We start from the raw sequence: 20,835 nt of genomic DNA on the forward strand, positions 1-20,835 counted from the left end.
GGGTTTGAACCACCAGCCTTCTGGTGAGCAGTCAAGTGCCTTAGGCACTATGCTACCAGAGCTCCTATGATTTTCTATAGGAGAATTAATTTAAAACATTTACAAAACTTTGAAGATGGTAGAAGGTGGGCTTGTGGAACAAAGATACTATGTAATCATAATATATCCATATAAGAATGTGTTATGTTTCTAGAAATACTGAATCTTAACTGGGGCACAGTTTAGGCATTGCTAGCTGTGTCCTGCGACAAATACCATATTTTTATACAAATAATACAATGGCTCAACATGTGTTTGCCAGCCTGCCCTCCCTCTCACAAGGTATTTTCCGTAAGCAATTTATGCTATTTTTTTTTTTTTTAATAGCAGTATGTAAAAAAACAACTGTCATAGTGTGCTTTTGAAAATACATGTTGGGGAGGTGTTGGCAAACAAATCTAGAGCCTGCATTATTTGCTTAAAAATATAGTACTCCAAGTGCATTTAAAAAATGAAGATACAGCTAATTTATAGGAAAGAGGTGAGAAAAAAAAAATCTAGACAAAGCATTTCCAAATAGCAACATCTAAATAAATATAGTAATTAAACAAACAAACAAACAAAACCAAAAAACACTAAATGTGCAGTAGAGATCTACCTCTACAACATAGCACAGGAGAAAATTATTTAGGTAAGCAATTTCTTCATTTCCCAAAACAGATACTCGAGGAGATACTCTAATTCTAAAAAAATTTCTAGGAATGTCTCCAATAATATAAAGTGTCACAATATAGTTATAAATGACTGTGACATAGTCTTCTCAATATTTAAAACTGAACAAAAGAATATATTGTTCATTTTTCATAATCTTGATCAAGGAGATTTCCCATAAATAATATAAAATATATCTGAAGAAAAAGGAAGGAAATTTCAGTGAATAAAGAAACAGATTATGGTATTTCTATACTGTTAATTGGAACTGATGAGAAAACAAATCTAATAAACAATTAATTTAAGTTTTTAAACTTTACGTAGCTTTCAGGCAAATTTCTTGGGCAGAAAAAAAGTTTAGTATCCCCATTCAATGTTTGTCACACCTTGAAGTTTATGTGCTTTCATTGTGACCTTAAAAAATTGTTCTATTTGCTACTGAACAATGGCAGTTATTACTAGATACTCAATTCAATACATGCTTAACTGAAATGAATGATGTTGACAAAGACAGCTTCAACTGAAAAAATAAAATACACAAATAAATATTTTAATTCTGCAAAGTCTTTTAATTATTGCAGGTTTGTTAAAGATTTCCAAAGTACTGAAAGAGAAATCATGTTTACATGATTTTAAGATGTCCTTCCCTGAGAACAGATGATCAAACAGCTACAATTTTACAACTGAAGAGGATATGGAAATTTATTTTCAACACTCTTTGCTCAAAGTTAATTTTACCTTTCATACCCTATATAAGCAGACCATCGCTGATACACTTAATTGGAGGCAACTGCTCTTTGTTTTCAATTTAGCAAAGGGGAACTTGTTCCCAGAAGTGTTGTTAATTCTTATTTCAGGAATTCTACAATACATTATTTCCACTGATTATTATATATCGAATATCTGTTAGAATATGTAACACTTTAAAGACAATCTTGACTGGAACTACAAATTCTATAATTCTATTAATTTTAGAGTTATCTTTTGTTAATTTTGTCTGTCATAATCTTTCTACTGAAGATACTGCAAATAAAAATATTTTTAATGTAAGAGAAGATGAATAAAAATGTCCCTAATAATAACAATCATTCAGCAGAACTAACTATACCCAAATCAATACCAAGAAGAAAAAAAAAAAACAGAAGAAGGAAAGCTAATGCCAAAGGATTAAGTATTTGTGTCAAGTTAGAGCATGAAAAAATCATGCAAATATATAACCAAACCACCGTATATTGATGCCATTGTTGAATAATCCTAAACCTGAAAGTAAAATCTGCTAAGTATATTTTTGCCACTTAAAGTCATCAGGTAAAAGGAGTTAATATCCTCAAAGAAAAATTCAGGCCCACATTCTATTACTACAATTACAAATAGAACTGTACTTTATACCCAATGTCCCAAATTAACTACCAAGTGAATAAAATGTATTATTTTTCAAAATATTGTTTTAGAATATCAATATTTAAATTTTTTTAATTAATCAATTTAAAAAATATTGTTTTAGTTATCAATAATATAAGTATCTTTGTTGTTGTTGTTGTTGTTTGCCATTGAGTCGGCCCCGACTCATAGCGACCCCTCCTTGGGTTTCCGAGGCAGTATCACTATGGAAGTAGGAATGCCCAACCTTCCTTCCGAGGAGTGCCTGGTGGGTTTGAACCGCCAGCCTTCTGGTTAGCAGTCAAGTGCCTTAGCCACTATGCTACCAGAGCTCCTAAGTATCTTTAGATAAATAAATTCATCAAACTTGTAAGAAAACACTGTATGATCAAAGATGCAGACACAATTTTTTTTAAGGTTCTGAATAAATTTTTCTAAGTCTCAATCTACCACTAGATAATTCTATTTTGTTTAGCACACATACACTCAAACTAAAAGCTATCAAGCTTACTAGTTTTCTTAACAGCACTTGAAGAGTACTCAGTGAAGGGATTGTTTTGTACACTGATAATGATGTTAATTTTTAGAACACCATTGTGATGTTGCATTGTGATGTTTTCTAAAAGAGTGAAAAGCACCTCCAAATAATAATGCTGCCCCGCAGATCTCTTATTGGTCTGAATTAGATATACTATAGTCTAATGTATCCCCAGAGATTCCTAGTTTCTTTAAGAGTCTTCTAACCTGATTTTGTCTCCACACTACTTACATTACATAATTGTTCAGATTTTCCTTAACACAAACAAGATACACTAATAATTTATCAGAAAGGAGTTATTACAATTCCAAGTTAAGTACTCTATCAGTTCCTTAATTAGCGTAGCCATTTCAGTAAGTTCCATAAAACTTTTGAAATGCCAGAAATATTTCACATCTTCTTTCTTACATTATAAGTTTGAACTAGGGAGAGGAGAGGAAGAGTTCAAGAAAAAGATAATTTTAAATAGGTCCAAACATACAAATGGGTCAGGTTCGGGAAGCCGGTATAGCAGATACTAAACTATAAGCTACAAGGATGAATGGCTTTGCTATTATTATAATAACATAAGAATCACACAGTTATACAGCTAAAAATTTTCTTAAAGGTACAATGTCTCATTCAATGTAAGAATATCCTGTATAACATCCTTGAATTAGATGATGATCTAATTCATCTGAAAAAAGAGTATTACTTATCAAGTCATGCTATTATATTTCTCAATTTAAACTATGAGCAAGATTTTCTACATTGTAACTTAATATGGTCTCCTTAATTCTGACTCTGCAATAATGACTCCTCATCAGGAATTAAACTAGGTTTGGCTTGCATACCACTCTGCGTACCCTCAAAAGTATTAAACGAAATCTCTTCTAGTGGAGGTCTTAGATTTTAAAAGGAGATTCTCTTTCTTCAATCAAACTGATTGGGGAAGAAATACAGGGTCAAATGAAACATGAAAGAAACTCTGAAAACAGATAAGGCTAAAATAAAAAAATTCATAATATTGGCTTTAAATGTAAAGATTAAAAAGAGATTAGCGCTAATACTAATGAATATAATAATAGCTAGAATCGTAACTTTAAAAAATGAATGTAACCTTGAAAAGGAAAAATTTTCTCTTTTTCAGGCTAAATATTGGTAATAGAAGAAACAGAAATGCTTATCTCTTCAGAGATCTCTTCCTATTCACCACAATTCCTAACCTCCCAAAGCCAATAAATCCTGGAATAAACACACCTATCCTACCTAAAGAACCCTTAGACTCTCAACCTGATTATTTCTAATTTGAGAACTGCTCCTGTTAGAACAGATTTTCTCTCCCCTATACATAGAAAAATGACTGAAATGAAAATGACTTAAATGAAAATGATACCATAGCAGGAAATTCTTATTGTTAGTAACCATTGAGTCAACTCTGACTTATGGCAACCCCACGTGTGCAAGTATAAGCAACCCATGAGGATAACTGCTCCATAGGGATTTTCAAGGCTGTGAATTTCAGATGCAGACTGCCAGGCTTGTCTCCTGAGCAACTACTGGGCAGGTTAGAACTGCTAATGTTCTTGCTAACAGTCAAGTAATGAATTATAATCCTGGGAATCTCAATAAGTACATACATTCCAGTAGATGCTATGTGAGTGTCCTTAGCTTCCCTAATCCTAAGAAGACCTTCCAATGTCCATTTTAGTGACTATTTCTGTTAAACTGATTACTAGTGAAAGCAGCAAGGAAAACAAAGTCAAGTGAAAGTATAGGCTTATGTGACTCTAAAAATTCCTGCAACTAAAAACCTTAAGTAGTTTGTGCTAAAAAGGGTCCTAATGCCAATCAGAAATTGATCTTTTGACAGTTGCATTACATCAAGGCCTTTAAGTGTTCATGTGCAAAGTAAAAGACTAAATATGTACTTTCCTAATTCAAAACTGTGTATCTGTGCCCTATTAAGTTCAAACGATATTTACCTGACACACTGTGTTGCTGGTAATTGTAGGAAGATGGAATTGCACCAATAGGAAGCTGGGGCTTTGGATTGCCTGGTGGTACCTCATCATCATCCTCCCCAAAATGATGAACTTTCTCGTACTTTTCTAGATAACTGAAATAGAAAAACAGCACAGCAAAGATTTTAAAATAGATTTTTGTCTTTCTTTTTAACCTCATCATATATATCTGTTCTTAGATGCTCTAAAAAAAAAAAAAAAGATACCCAAAACAGTAACTTCAGGAGTTAATACTGCAGATAAACCCAATGCATTGCTTCTAAAACTGTTGTTTATTTTCAGAAAAGACCACATCATTACTCAAATAAAAATATAAAAAGCAGGGAATCTCAACGGACAACTCCATGTAGATAAATGACAGTATATTTATTTATTTATAAAAAAAAGTTACGCATGGTCATTGTAAAAATGAGTTTAAATGAAAAGATTCTCTATCCCCTGGCTTCCCCAATCTCACTCACCAAAGATAACCAAAGGTTCATGTGCATAGTAGAGTATATTTTCTGTGCATATTTTCAAATGAAAATAGGATCAATCTACATTGTTCTCTAGGTTGATTTTTCATTTGGAAATATATTTTAGAAATTTAATGTCATTATTCTGCACTACTACATTTTTTTAATGTATCGTACTTGATACTATTGATGTATCATAAATTAATTAACTAGATCTCTAGGGAAATGTTTAGGATAGATAGTTTCAATTGTGATTTTTTGCTATTACATACCATGCTGTAATAAACTTAATATGGTACTAGTTACAATATTTTCTCTTGCTAGACACCTGGAAATAGTATGCTCATTTTAAATAGTAATATGGTCAAACTCCTATTCAAAAATCTTGTGCCTAATTCACTCTGACCACATTATAAGACAGTTCATGTATCCCCCATTGTATCACCTCCCCTGGATAAGAGCAATCTTTTTAATCTTAATTAGATTTTCAAATTCAGTCTATCATTACCTACCAGTTCATACTGAGATTCACAGGTTTTAAAATGGGGAAACAACTGATCAAAAACAGTTTTTAATACAACACTGTAATCTAACATACTTGTTATTGCACTTGAAAAAGAAGTTAAACTGAATAATATGCTGATTATGTACAATTCACTGTACAAAAGTTCTGAATAGGATTATTCTACAGAGCTACTCTTATTCCACTCCCAATCCAAGCAGCTCCTAGGTCAACTCGTCGGTATGTTAATATCTTAAGTGTTACAGGACTTCCATCCTCCTAGTTGCCAACTCTACCCACTCTGTCTTTTTCATTACATACAGCTGAAATACGAGGTGAGGGTGATCAGTGAACATATAAGATGATCCCAGAAGTATGTATTATTTTAGCACCAAACCTTAACTTTGAGGTGGGATAAATATAATCTACAATTTTACAAACAAAGACTTAATGACACGGAAAATTATTATCATTCTTCATTTTTCCATTCCAGCTTTATAAGCCAAAATAATTCCTATTTTTAAGCTTGGAAAAGAATTAAACTTTCCCTTTCCATTCCTTCCAAGTGCTCCACATAAGCTCGATTTGAGTAGAAAACTTTCTTAGGTGGCAGCTTCGTAACTAATGAATCCAACACATTCCTTTACTGCTGTAGACAGAGTATACTAAAGCGGAGATATATGCACAGATGTAACCCTTGAGCACTACTGAAGAGAGTACATAGCTGTACACATTTCAACCTGATCCTGGGATAAGCTCAGATAGAATTTACAGTGAAACAAATAAAAAGAGATGACTGAAAAGAAGGATGTTGGGATAACTCCCTAGCTACAACTGAGTACACATTAAGTCAGTAAGTTGCTGTACTTGTGGGCTCAAGACCATGGTTATGGGGGATGTGAAGCCCAACTGGCACAACATAGTACACAAAAATAGTGTTCTACATTTTACTTTGGTGAGTAGTGACTGAGGTCTTAACAGCTTGCAAGCAGCCATCTAAGATGTAATTACTGGTCTCTCTTTGTCTACAGCAAAGAAGAGTCAAGAAAATCAAATATACGTGGAAATAGTCCAAAGGTCTAGTGGACCATGAGAACCTCAGCCTATATGACCCTGAGACCAGAAGAACTAGATGGTGTCCAGCTACCAATACCAATCACTCAGAAAAGGATCAAAATTAGAGATGTAGAACAAAATTGAAAATAAAAAAGACCTGTTACTAGTCAGACAGAGACTGGTGAAATCCCCAAGACTATGGTGCCAAGTTACCCTTAGGGTTTGGAACTGAACTCACTCTCGTGGCTTAACTCTGCCAAACTATACACATGCCTACAAGCCTAACAACTACCCTAGGGAGATGCACTCCTTAGAACAATCAACCATGGGAGATCAGAAAGGCAGCATTTGGACAGGGAGAAAGGTAGGGAAGGGGCAAGAATGCACAGGGAAGAAGGACACAGAGAAAGGGCAACCATGGGGAGGAAATGGGAGGAGTGCTATTACACTACCAGGAATGTAATCAGTTCACAAAATGTGTATGAACTGTTGAAAGTAAAACCAATCTGCTTTGCCAAATTTCACCCAAATCACAATTAAAAAGTTTAAAAAAAAAAAAAAAAGGCTCTCCAAAATATATGTACAATAGATTTCAATGGATAAAATGAACCAAACCTATTCTTTTTGGATTGTTAATACCAGTATCATAAAAAGAAAAAAAAATTTTTTTTATATGTAATCTAAATTTACCAAATTTTTTTTAAATTAGGATTTGGGTGAAGATTTACAGAGTAAATTCACTTTTCATACAGCAGTTCACATATACTTTGTCTCATGATAAAAAGAAAAATTTGTATGTTTAGACACAAAAAGCAAACTGGAAAAACAGCTACTCCAAAATTATGTTTCATGACTTCTTTCTGCCAATGAAGAATGTCACATGAAATCACATGAGCAATAGTAGTGACAGAGGCATTTTAGATAGGATGGTCTTTCTTTTAAAAATAATTTCTAACTAAATATAATCAAAACAAGAATATTTAGAATTTTAACATAAAAATCTTACAATTAAATACTATGATTCACATGCTCTTTATAAATATGTGGTTCAAAATTGAGCACAGCAGATATAATAATCTGTATGTTTTCCATTACAACTACAAAGGAAAAAACATTAGTAAATAAAGACCTTATGTATAATCCACCACTTGTCTGTCAGTTTGTCATACTCTGATAGCTTGATGGAATACCAACTGAGATGTTTCAACACATTCAAAGATGCATGAGGTCACTTGTCTATACCAAGAAATTTAGAAGACAGGTATTTGGTTAACAGACTGGAGGAGATCCATATTTGTGTTCATTTAAAAAAGGTGATCCAAACCAATGTGGAAATTTATCAAATATCCTTAATATCACACACAAAGAAAATATTGCTGAAACTAACTGAAAAACAGTTACAGTGATACACAGACAACAACTGCCAGAAATTCCAACTGGATTCAGTAAAGGATGTGGAACAAGGGATATGACTGCTTATGTAAAATGTATCTTTGCTAAAAAGCAGAGAATACCAGAAAGAGGTTCACCTGTGCTTTACTGACTATGCAAAGACATCTGACTGTGTGGATCACAACAAATTGTGGGTAACATTCTGAAGAACGAGAATTCCAGAAAACTTAATTGTCCTCATGATGAACCTGTACATAGACCAAGAGGCAGTTGTCTGAACAGAACAAGGAGATACTGCATGGTTTACAATTAGAAAAGTTGAATGTCAGGGTTGTATCTTTTCATCATATTTATTCAATCTGTGTGCTGAGCAAATGATCAGAGAAGCTGGACTACAGTAAGAACAAAGTGGCATCAGGATTGAAGGAAGACTCACTAACATCTCCAATATGCAGATAACATAACCTTGCTTGCTGAAAACAAAAGAGGATTTAAAACACTTGCTGATGAAGATCAAACACTACAAGCCTTCAGTATGCATTATACTTCAACAAAAAAACAACAATCCTCACAACTAGACCAATAAGCAACATCACGATAAATGGAGATAAAAATAAAAGTTGTGAAGGATTTCATTTTACCTGGCTCCACAATTAACACCTATGGAAGCAATCAAGAAATCAAATGATGTGCTGCATTAGGGAAACGTGCTGCGAAGGAGCTCTTTAAAGTAATGAAGAGCACAAATGTCACTCTGAAAAGTTATGCGCGCCTGACCCAAACCATGGTGTTTTCAACTGCCTCCTACGTATGTGAAAGCTGGACAATGAATAAGGAAGACTGAAGAAGAATGGATGCATTTGAATTATGGTATTAGTGAAGAATTCTTAATATTCCATGAACTGCCAGAAAAATGAACATATTTGTCTTGGAAGAATTACAGTCAAAATGATCCTTAGAAGTGAGGACGACGAGACAGTCTCAAACGTTGGAAAAAAGATATCATGCTTGATAAAGTACAGGGTCAGCGAGATGGAGTGACACAATGGCTGCTACAATAGGCTCAAACATAGCAATGATTTGTGAGGATGTTGCAGGACCAGGCAGTGTTTCATTCTGTTGTACACAGGCTTGCTGAGTTGAAACCAACTTGATGGCACCTAAGAATAACAACATATATACAATCTTTTCCCTTTCAGATGATCCCAAATGGAATGTAAACAGTTATATAATGAACTGGCAGCACAAGTACTACAGACTCAAAATAAACAGTATGTTTTGGTTCTCTAGTGCTGCTCTAACAGACATACCACAGGTGGATGACTAACAAACAAGGCTTTATTCTCTTACAGTTTAGGAATAGTAGAAGTCTGAGTTTAAAGTGTCAGCTCTAGGGACTGGGTGAAGGCCCCTGGACCTTGGGCTTCAGCTCTGCCTCTTGCTCCCAGCCCACTGAAGCTGGAGGCATCTCTTAACTCAGGCAGATGTTGATGGCTGAGGCTGACAAATCCAAGGATGACAAATAAAATGGCACGGTCTCAAGATTATTAAGGACCATGGCAGGCCACTAGTTCAAGTCCAGAAACAGTCCCAAGATCAGCAGACAACATGCAGGTCACTGAGATGAAGACTCAGCCAAATGCAAGATCCAGATGTGCAAGCTCAAGACCTGCCTCAAAGTGTCTTCTTATATACTGGAAGCAGACCACACACCTAAGGCAGCTACTCAGTTGCTCGCAGTAGATTCCACCATGGAGCTGACTACCAATCTTATATACAGCTGCCCAGCCACTTAAAACTAGGCCTAGTCAAGTTGACACATAACCTTAGCTATCACACAGTATATATTATTCTTCATTTAAAGATCTTTACCATTCAAATTTTCTGAAGATTTTAAAAATGTAAGATTTCTAAGTCCCTGGGGATATTCTAACACCGTTCCTCCAAACATATCCTTTGCACGATTCCAACTGCCAGAAATTTAAGGTTTAGGCTAATTTTTTAATGATTTTTGAAACGTTTATTTTCTGGCTAATGGCCAGTCCTTGTTTTCACTGTCATCATTTTCAAGTGAGACTCAACCTTCCTTAGTTCGACTAAGGTTTAAGAACCTGGTTATGATCTCTTGTCTTTCTCAATAAATAAGCACAAAGTCTTTTGAGGGTTTATCAAAGCATTATATTTCTAAAACTTAGAGTATAAACAGATGGGATGTAGCAGCTAAAATACAGTTACATTTCAACGTTTACGTTTTCTGACTTAATTCTCCATCACAACTTTGTGCTAGAGATCTAGAGAGTGACGAATATTAAAAGAAAACTTTTAGGTAGTTGTCCAAGAAAGCAAAGCTCTTCATATATTTCAACTTGCAGCTTCTTTGTGAAAATGAGTTCACTCACTCAGGGATTTAAGGCAACAATGGGAAGCAATAGCAATTGAAAGACTGGTGTCATTACATGCTAGTGTCCTCTACTGATGTGATATATAAGTAACTTCAAGAAGAAACACCAGATATACAATCAAACATAGTAGCTTGGAACCATACAGATATGAAATTCTTATGCTAAGACTGTCCATAATAATAATTTTTTTTTTTTAAAGGGAAGGGCCATTAAAGAGCAGATTTGACAAAGTACATAATCACATCAATAATGTAAAGGACAAGGTTGAGAAACTGTTTTACATGGAAAGGAAAACACTAAATAAAACAACTGGTGCACAAAGGAGCCCTGGTGGCTCAACAGTTAAGCACCTGGTGGTTGGCAGTTCAAACCCACCAAGCTACTCTGCAGAATAAAGACTTAGTAATCTGTTCTGCAAAAAATACAACCTAGATAACCCGATAGGGCAATTCTACTGTGACCTGGGGTCATTAGGAGTGGAAATCAACTCGACACACATCACAAAATAACATGTACAATATAACAACCAGAAAACTGACAATGACACAACTGGTACACAGAAGTGAGAGATGGGTATGATAGAAATTGCAGTACAATATAGCAAGAAATAAAAGATAAATACAGACCAGAATGAATGGAACAAAAGTAATATTTAATGATATAATAGAAGAATTTATATAGCTGAAAGGCTTAATATGTACATCATAAAGATCTCTGGGGCTGAAGTGTCAGGGTATAGAATTAACTAGCAACAATAAATGAGGATGCAGTACAGGACTGAGATGGCATCGAACAGACACACACTTCCAACCCCCTTAACACACACACACACACAAAGAAAGAAGACGAAGCAAAACTTGCAGAACTAACTTTGTCAGGACTATGGAAACCAGTCAAAAGGTTACAACAACTAAGCAAACACTGAATAAAGAAAAGTTGTCACATAAATGGTAGAAACGCTTTGTCTACTCATCTGCACCCGACCCTCTTCATGTGGCTATCGTAACCTGGCTGTGGCCTGTACTCCCAGAGATAGTGAGTGCCTGGTTTCCTTCTTTAGATGGAGCAGAGATGACATTATTTGCATATTATTGTATGTGTCTGTTTTAATCTGTGGGGGAGTTGCCTTTAGAGTAACCAAACCAAACCAATTGCCATCAACTTGATTCCTTCAAACCAACTCACAGTGACTCTATAGGATGGAGCAGAACTGCTCCATTGGGTCTCCAAGGCTTTACAGAAGCAGACTGCTTCACTTTTCTTGCATGAAGCGGCTGGCAGGTTAGGTAGGTTATGAACTGTCAACCTTTTGTTTAGCAGCCAAATGCCTTAACCACTGAGCCCACCAGAGTTCCTACCTGAAAAACTACAGAAAGGCATTAATCTTGCTTTGGCTTCTCTCAGAGATCATGGAAGGTGTGCTGAGGAGTAATAGACAACAACTTAAGGATTCAAAGACCTATAGCTGCCTGGGGCTAAAACATGCCATTAAAGCATAAAATAAAACAAAAGCTATTGTTGTTGTTGTTATGTGCCGTCAAGTTGGACCCGACTCATAGCGACCCCTCCCTTGGGTTTCTGAGGCAGTATCACTACAGAAGTAGTGCCCCATCTTCCTTCTGAGGAGTGGCTAGTGTCACTGCAACTCAAGTTGACCCCATGTGTTACGGAGAACTGCTTCATAGGCTATAAACTTTACAAAAAGTAAATTGCCAGGTCTTTCTTCAAAAGATTGGTAGGTGGATTCGAACCAAAAACCTTCAAACTAGGTTTTAGGTGCCGCTGAATTGGCTCCAACTCACAGCGAGCTTATGTACAACAGAATGGAACACTGCCTGGTCCTGTGCCAGCTTCACAATCCTAGTTATACCTAAGGCCACTGTTGTGGCCACTGTGTCAATTCATCTCGCTGAGGGCCTTCCCCTCTTTCATTGACAATGTTTCAGGGCTACTCATAAAGTTTTCCAGTAATATAACAGACAGTGTTTCACTGCTAATCATAAGGTTTTCCCCGGCCAATTCTCTGAGAAGTGAATGGCCCCTTCCCTGTTCTGAGTCTGTCTTAGTCTGGAAGCTCTGCTGAAACCTGTCCACCATGGGTGACCCTGCTGGTATTTGAAATACCAGTGACCTAGCCTCCAGCCTCACAGCAAGAAGTAAGCCAACAGAGCATGATAAACTGACAGATGAATGGTGGTTCAAGCTAGTAGTCAAGTGCAAAGCATATGTGCTGCCCAGGGAATTTTAAAAAAAACAAAACCTTTTGCAATCTTATAAATTCTGATTCATAGTGACTCTATAGGATTTCCAAGGCTAGGAATTTTTGCTAACACAGATAGTTATATCTTTCTTCCATTGGGCAGCTGTTGGGTTTGAACCACCGACCTTTCAGTTAGAGCTGAGCACTCAACCACTATGCCATCAGGGTTCCTTTAGGGAATCTTACACACCTAACTACTGGAATAAGAGGTCAAGGAGGGAGTTTCTCTAGAACAGTTGGATGTTCAGAAGTGTTGTGTATATGAGGACATTGAAAACACCACACATATACCCAGGGCAAGATATATACTCAGAAATTACTTGAAAAGATCCTATGGCTTCACTTTGGGCTAAACCCTAGACTGAGTGTAAGCCTGGCTAAGTGTTTTTAAAAAAAAAAAACAGAGTGAATTTACAAAGAGAGAGGGTTGGTTTTTTTTTTTTTTTTTCCTTCTCCTTTTTCACTGTGGTTCAGGAAAATTTGCGTAAAAGTACTATGAGAACATAAGTTAAGAAACAACACTAGAGTCCACATACATCCAGGAAGGCAGTCTTTATAAAAATAGTTAGGGAAAATGAGTAAAATAATGGATGGTTATAACCTTCAGTAAGTAACAAAGAACACAACAGCTAGCGTAAGAGATATACCACACTGTTGTTGTCGTTAAGTGATTTTGAGTCAGTTCGGAATCACAGTGACCCTATTATACAACACAACAAAATACTACATGGTCCTGTGCTGTCTTCACAATCGCTGCTTTGCCTGAGCCCATCACTGCATCTCTGACACTTTATCAGGCATGGTACCCTTCTCCAGGGAGTGGCCCCTTCTAATAACATGGCCAAAGTAGGTGAGATGAAGTCTGGTCATTCTACCTGCTAAGGATCATCCCGGCTCCACTTCTTCCAGGAAAGATTTGTGCATTGTTCTGGCAGTCCATGGTATTTTCAGTACTCCTTGCCAACACCACAATTCAAATGCATGAATTCTTCTTCAGTCCTCCTTAATCACTGTCCAGATTTCACACACATATGAGGTAACTGAAAATACCATGACTTGGGTTAGGCATACCTTAGTCTTCAAAATGACATTTTTGTTCTTTAACACCTTAAAGAGGTCGTTTGCAGCAGATTTTCCCAGTGCAATACATTGTCTGATTTCTTTACTGCTGCTTCCATGGCAGTTGACTATGAATCCAAGTTAAAGGAAATCTTTGACAACTTCAATCTTTTCTGTTTATCATGATGTTGCTTATTGGACCAGTTGTGATTTTTTTAAAATTTTTTTATGTTGAAGTGTAATCCATACTGAAGACTGCAGTCTTTGATCTTCATCATAAGTGCTTCATTTTCACTTTCAACAAGCAAGGCTGTCATCTGCATATCCCAAGATATTAGTGAGTTCTCCTCCAATCCTGACACTGTGTTCTTCATATAGTCCAGCTTCTCCAATTATCAGCTCAGCACACAGGTTGAATAAGTATGGTGAAAAGATACAATTGTGAGACATACCCCTCCTGAGTTTAAACTATGCAGTATCCCCTTGTTGTGTTCAAAAGACAGCCTCATTTTCTATGTACAGGATCTTCATGATATCATATAATCCTTCTTTATTGATTACTGCCATGAGTACAAATGGTTAAACACTCCAATCAAAAGGCAGATAATGCAACATGTGTAAGAAAACATGATCCATCCTTATGCTGTCTACAAATGACTAATTTTAGTTCAAAGAAACAAAAAAAATTGAAAGTAAAAGGGTAGGAAAATATTCCATGCAAACAATAACAAAAAAAGAGTTGGGATGATTATACCAATATGAGATAAAACATACTTTAAGTCATCAAAATTTGTTACAAGAGAGAAAGAAAGGATTTTTGGCTAGGAGAACTGAGAAAACTAAATTTCTGTTGTTGAAAGCCACTCACTTATGGTACATTTTGTTATGACAGCACTGAAAACTAAGGCACCTATCATCAGAAAAATCAGAAAATAAGAAGTTGGCAAAGATGTAGAGAAACCATATTGCATTGCTAGTGGGACTGCAAAATGGTACAGCTGCTGTAGAAAACAGTTTGGTGGTTTATTATAAAGTTAAATACATAAGGATGGTGAGAATGGATGCACAAACAGCTCAAAGAATACAATCAATATCACTGAACTGTACATATGAAAACAGTTTAATTGGTGTACATTTTGCTGTGTATGTTTTCAACAACAAAAAAGGTAAACACAGAATTATCATAAAAAACAAACAAACAAACAAAAACACTGCCATACTGTTGATCCTGAATGATAGCTACCCCTATTGGGTTTCTGAGGCAGTAATCTTTACGGAAGTAGTTTACCCCATCTTCCTTCCACAGGATGGCTTGTGGATTTGAACCGCTAACCTTCTGGTGTCCAATGTCTTATCCACTATGCCACCAGAGCTCCTTATGACCCAGAAATTTAAATCCTGGGTATATACCAAAAAGATACAAGCAGGGACTCAAACACATAATTAGTCACAAATACTCATTTCAGCATTATTCATAATAGCCAAAGGGTGAAAACAACCCAAGTGTCTACAAACAGATGAATGGATAAATAAAATGCAATATAAATAAACAATGATTTATTATTAATCATACAGAGAAATGATGTTTTAATACATGGTATAAAATGGATGACCTGTGAAAACATTATGCTAATTGAAAGAAGCCATTCACAAAAGTATACTGTATGATCCCACTTATATGAAATACCTAGTACAGAGAAATGCATAGTCCAACAGTTTCTTTTTGGTAATACAAACTGAAGAAGAGGGTAGAATGGGGTGTTATTGCTTCAAGGGTACTAGGTTTCTGTTTGGGGTGATGAAAAACTTTTACAAATAGACAGTGGTAATGACTGCACAACCGTGTGAATTATTATCACTAAACTGTACACATAAAATGATCGAAATTGCAAAAAAAAAAAAAGAATGAAAAGAGGATAAAAATCTTTGGAGAAATTTAAGCTTCAAACATAAAGTAACTCCCATAATTATTCAGAAATCTCCCTCCCTCAAACCTCAAAAAAGGTACATAGAAACAACTGGATCAGTCTCTGCCTTTTCAAAATGAACTGCTAGAAGATAATGAAATTTTTTTTTCAAAGTTTTTAGAGTTTAAAATATAAGGGATTATTTCACAAGAATTTCATACCCAACAACACTGCTTACTTGTAAAGACAACATAAATTCATCTTAGAATAAGTAAAGACTCAGAATAAAGCCACATTCAAATCAAGCCAAAGTCACTGTGATCAAGTCAATTCCAACTCATAGTGACCCTATAGTAAAGAAAAGAACTACTCCATAGGGTTTCCAAGGCTGTAAATCTTTATGAAAGTAGACTGCTACATCTTTCTCCAGCAGAGTGGCTACTGGGTTTGAAATGTTGACCCTTCAGTTAGCAGCAGAGCTCTTTAACCACTATGCTACCAAGACAACAACTATGCTACCAAGACTCCTTCAAAGGCATATGTTGTTGTTGTTGCTATGTGCCATCAAGTTGGACCCGAGTCATAGCGACCCCTCCTTGGGTTTCCAAGGTGGTATCACTATGGAAGTAGATTGCCCAACCTTTCTTATGAGGAGTAGCTGGTGGGTTTGAACAGCTTTCTGGTTAGCAGTCAAATGCCTTAGGCACTATGCTACCAGACAAATGCTTGTAGCTTTCCTGAATAATGATACTCAAGTAAATATTCTACTTAATGTATGAATGAAAATTAAGAAGTAGTTAGGGCAGCAATACAGATGATTAATGACAAGCACAGAACTATTTAAACATATATCAGGTTTCCCCTGCAATTGTAAAAATAGAGTATTCCTGTGAAATATTTAACTTTGTAATAAAGCCAAAATGGTGTAAAGTAAAGAAGCAATTGTCATTAATTTACATGGGAAAATTTTTTGACCAATCCCAGACCCAAAAAATAACCTAACAAATCATACTGAACAAAACGTAAAATTTAAAATAACACAACACACAGTGAAAGCAGGAATTATATAAATATAGGGCCTATATAAAGTAGAAATTATGTACAGCATAGTTCCTGGAGAAGCAGCTTGGTGATTCCACTCTTAAGTCTCAATGCTGGGGGTGAGCGCTGCCTGCAACAGCTTGTGGCAAAACAAACAAACTGAACATTAGGTTCGCTTTTCGCCTTTTTTTCTTAAAGCAAAAATCCTCTGGACAAACAGGTTCTAATGTAGGTCTTTCATAAAGCAAAGTGGTGTAAAGCAAATTTTGACAAACATGAGATACCTGTATTAGTATCAATAACAGTTATTAGAGAATGCAAATGTCATTTGTAATTCCAAAGAGAATATAAAAAAAAAAATGTGAAACTGTAATTTGAAATTATGCCCCTGATATAAATTTCAAGAACTTGAAATAAAAGGGGAAAGGACAACACTGTTATTCAGATGCCAGGGAACTAAGACTAGGCTCCATTTGCCAAAGATGGCAGAGACATAAGGAAGGGTGACAAGGGCAAAGGAGACGGGTGGTACATGTATAAGTGCTTCCAATAGAATAGAGAAGCACAGTATCTTGCTTATGTACATACATCCAAAGAAAACAAAAATCATGGGCAAGTCACTCCAACATACAATCACTGATGAAATATAAACACAAAAAAGTCACAATGTCTTGGAGACAACAGAGCATCACAGTTCACACAAAGAAGCAAGATAAAAGCACTAGAAATAAGGGACCAGGATACAAACACAGAACATATCCCTCAGGAAAAAGGAGCACTGGAACTCCCTGATAAGGAATTCAAAAGAATTATATTTAGATACCTTCGACAGATTGAGAGACAGCTCAAGGAAAACACTGACAAAATTGAGGAAAACACCTAGAACAATTTCAAAAGACAATGTTATTGTTGTTTGCCGTCGAGTCAGCCCCGACTCATAGCGACCCCTCCTTGGGTTTCCGAGGCAGTATCACTACGGAAGTAGGATTGCCCAACCTTCCTTCCGAGGAGTGGCTGGTGGGTTTGAACCGCCAGCCTTCTGGTGAGCAGTCAAGTGCCTTAGGCACTATGCTACCAGAACAAAAGGACAAAATAAATGATAATTAGAAATGACACAAAATCTACAGACAGAAATCCAGAAGATTAATGCTAAATTTTCAGAAATAGATAATACATTGAACAGGCAAAGGAATACAACTGAATCAATGGGAGACAGAATTTGTCAGATTGAAGACAAATACTTCAAGACTTCTTTGGAAAGGGGTCAATCAGAAAAAAAGATCAAAACAAAATGAAGAAAGCCTAAGGATCATGTGGGATACCATCAAAAGGAATAACCTAGGTATAATTTGAATTTCAGAACAGGAAGAGCATTTCCCTGGTATGATGAAAGATGAGAATATATCCATTCAAGAAGTCCAATGAACCTCAAACAGGACAGAACCCAAAAGAAAATCACTAAGACCTATCATCATCAAATTCACCAAAACCAAAGACAAAGAAAGAATCCTGAAAGCAGCATGGGAAAAACAAAATGTTACCTACAAGGGGCAACCAATTAGACTAACCTCTGATTTCTCACCAGAAACCATGCAAGCGAGAAGACAATGTGATGGTATATATAAAACCCTGAAAGAAAAAAATTTCCAACCAAGAATTATATACCCAGCAACACTGTCCCTCAAATATGATGGTGAAATTAGGACATTTACAGATAAGCAGCAATTAAGGGAATTTCTTAAAACCAGACAAACCATACAAGAGATGCTAAAGGGAGTCCTTTCAACAGAGAACCAACAGCAAACAACAACCGAATATTAATACACATGATGACGCAACCTAGAAACCAACCGAGTTATGGAAGCAACCAAAGTAAATAAGCCTACAAGACTATAAACTGAGAGCCAGGGGCATCAATTGACAAAGGAGGATAAGCACAAACCAGAAAGAAGGAAAAAACTGTGTAGTTACAGAACTTCTAAATGGTAGGGAAGTCAAGGCATCTGTAAAATAAAATGGACTGTTCTAAAACTGGGAAGAAAATTATAAATCACAGGGTAACCGCAAAGAAAAATGATAAACCTTCATATCAAAATTAAAAAGAGGACCAGCACAAATATTTAGCAAATACTAAAACAATAGCAATGAAGGAAGTGATAATAAGATTCATAAATAAAATGAGATCAGCACAGAAAATTATACGGAATAAAGAAACCAGTAACACTACAAAAAAGCACAAAACAAAATGAAAGCAATAAATTCATACTTGTCGATAATTACACTGCCAAGAGTGAAAAGAGAACCTAAAGATCGGGGAAAAAATTTCAGAAATGACATATCTGAAAAGGGACTTATCTCTAAAATTTATAGAAAACTCCAACACCTCAACAACAAAAAGATTAACAATCCAATTAAAAAATGGGCAGAAGACATGAATAGCCACTTCACCAAAAAAGATCAGCTAAAGACAGCCAGGGAGCTCTGGTAGCATAGTGGCTAAGGCACTTGACTGCTAACCAGAAGGCTGGCGGTTCAAACCCACCAGCCACTCCTCGGAAGGAAGGTTGGGCCATCCTACTTCCGTAGTGATACTGCCTCGGAAACCCAAGGAGGGGTCGCTATGAGTTGGGGCCGACTCGATGGTAAATAACAACAACAACAACAAAGACAGCTAGAAAACACCATCTCACCCTAGCACTAATGGTAAAGTTTAACAAGACAGAATATAGCAAATGCTGGCAAAAATGTGGAGAGATTGGGACTCTCATACACTGCTGGTGGGACTGTACAATGATAAAACCACTGTGGAAAGGAATATGACGATTCCATAAAAAGCTGGAATTAGAAATAGCATTTGACCCATCAATCCCATCACCAGATATATATCCTAAAGAAGTGAAAGCCAGGACAAAAACAGATACGTGCACACCCATATTCATCACAGCACTATTTAAAATAGCCAAAAGATGCAAACAATAAACATGCCCATCAATAGAACAATGAATAACCAAACTATGGTACATACACACAAGGAATACTATGCAACACTAAAAAATAACGCAGAATCTGCTAAACACCAAATAACGTGGTTGAGCTTGGAGGACGATGTCCTGAGTGAAATAAGTCAATCACAGAAGGACTAAAAAATCCAGGATGGAAGCCACTCAAAAACAACTGGGGAAGAGCTGCCCCTCAGAGTAGAGTCGACCTAATTGATGTGGATGATGTAAAGCTTTCAGGACATTAATTTCCTGATTGGGCACAACTCAAAATGGGAAGAAACAGCTGCAAATATCCATTAATAATTGAAATATGGAATGTACGAAGTATGACTCTAAGACAATTGGAAGTTGTCAAAAATTAAATGGAATGCATAAAGACTGATTTCCTTGGCATCAGGGAGCTGAAATGGATTGGTATTGGCTATTTTGAATCAGACAACACACAGTCTATTATGCTGAGAATAACAAATTGAAGAGGAATGGCACTGATTTCACAGTCCAAAAGAATGTTTCAAGATCCATCCTGAAGTACAGTGCTACCAGTGATGGGATAATATGATATAACTACAAAGAAGACCAGTTAATACTACCATTATTCAAATTTATGCATGAATCACTAAAGACAAAGATGAAGAAATTGAAGATTTTTACCAACTTTTGCAGTCTGAAATTGACCAAACATACAATAAAAATGTATTGATAATTATTAACTGGAATGCAAAAGTGGGAAACAAAAAACAATCAAAGATAGTTGGAAAATATGGCCTTGGAGACAGAAATGATTCCAGAAATTAGTGACAGAATTCTAAAAGACCAACAAATTATACACTGCAAAATCCTTTTCTCAACAACACAAACAACTGCTATAGTTGTGTAACTTGTAAGATGGAATACACTAAAATCAGATCAACTACATCTGTGGAAAGAGGCAATAGAGAAGCTCAGTATCCTCGGTCAAAACAAGGCTAGGAGCTGACTGTGGAACAGACCATAAATTGCTCGTATGCAAGTTCAAGCTGAAGCTAAAGAAAATTAAACTAGGAGTTCCGGCAAGATGGCGGACTAGGCAGAAAGACTGAACAGACCCTCTTCAACAAAGAAAAGGGAAACCAATTAACACAGACACAGAAGATAATCTTGGACCCCTG

General features: G+C 36.1%; 1 protein-coding gene across 1 annotated transcript in view; it reads right to left on the minus strand.

Moving 5' to 3' along the window:
* ARID2 (AT-rich interaction domain 2) overlaps positions 1-20,835 on the minus strand; it is a 325,308-nt gene that overhangs the window by 123,202 nt on the left and 181,271 nt on the right. The window contains exon 4 of the mRNA XM_007937912.1: positions 4,573-4,706. Within this exon, the coding sequence (XP_007936103.1) occupies positions 4,573-4,706 (134 nt within the window). The remainder of the gene's footprint in view (positions 1-4,572; positions 4,707-20,835) is intronic.

Source organism: Orycteropus afer, unplaced genomic scaffold (genome assembly GCF_000298275.1).
Source record: "Orycteropus afer afer isolate SDZICR_OR568_19922 unplaced genomic scaffold, OryAfe1.0 scaffold00045, whole genome shotgun sequence".
Classification (NCBI taxonomy): Eukaryota; Metazoa; Chordata; class Mammalia; order Tubulidentata; family Orycteropodidae; genus Orycteropus; species Orycteropus afer.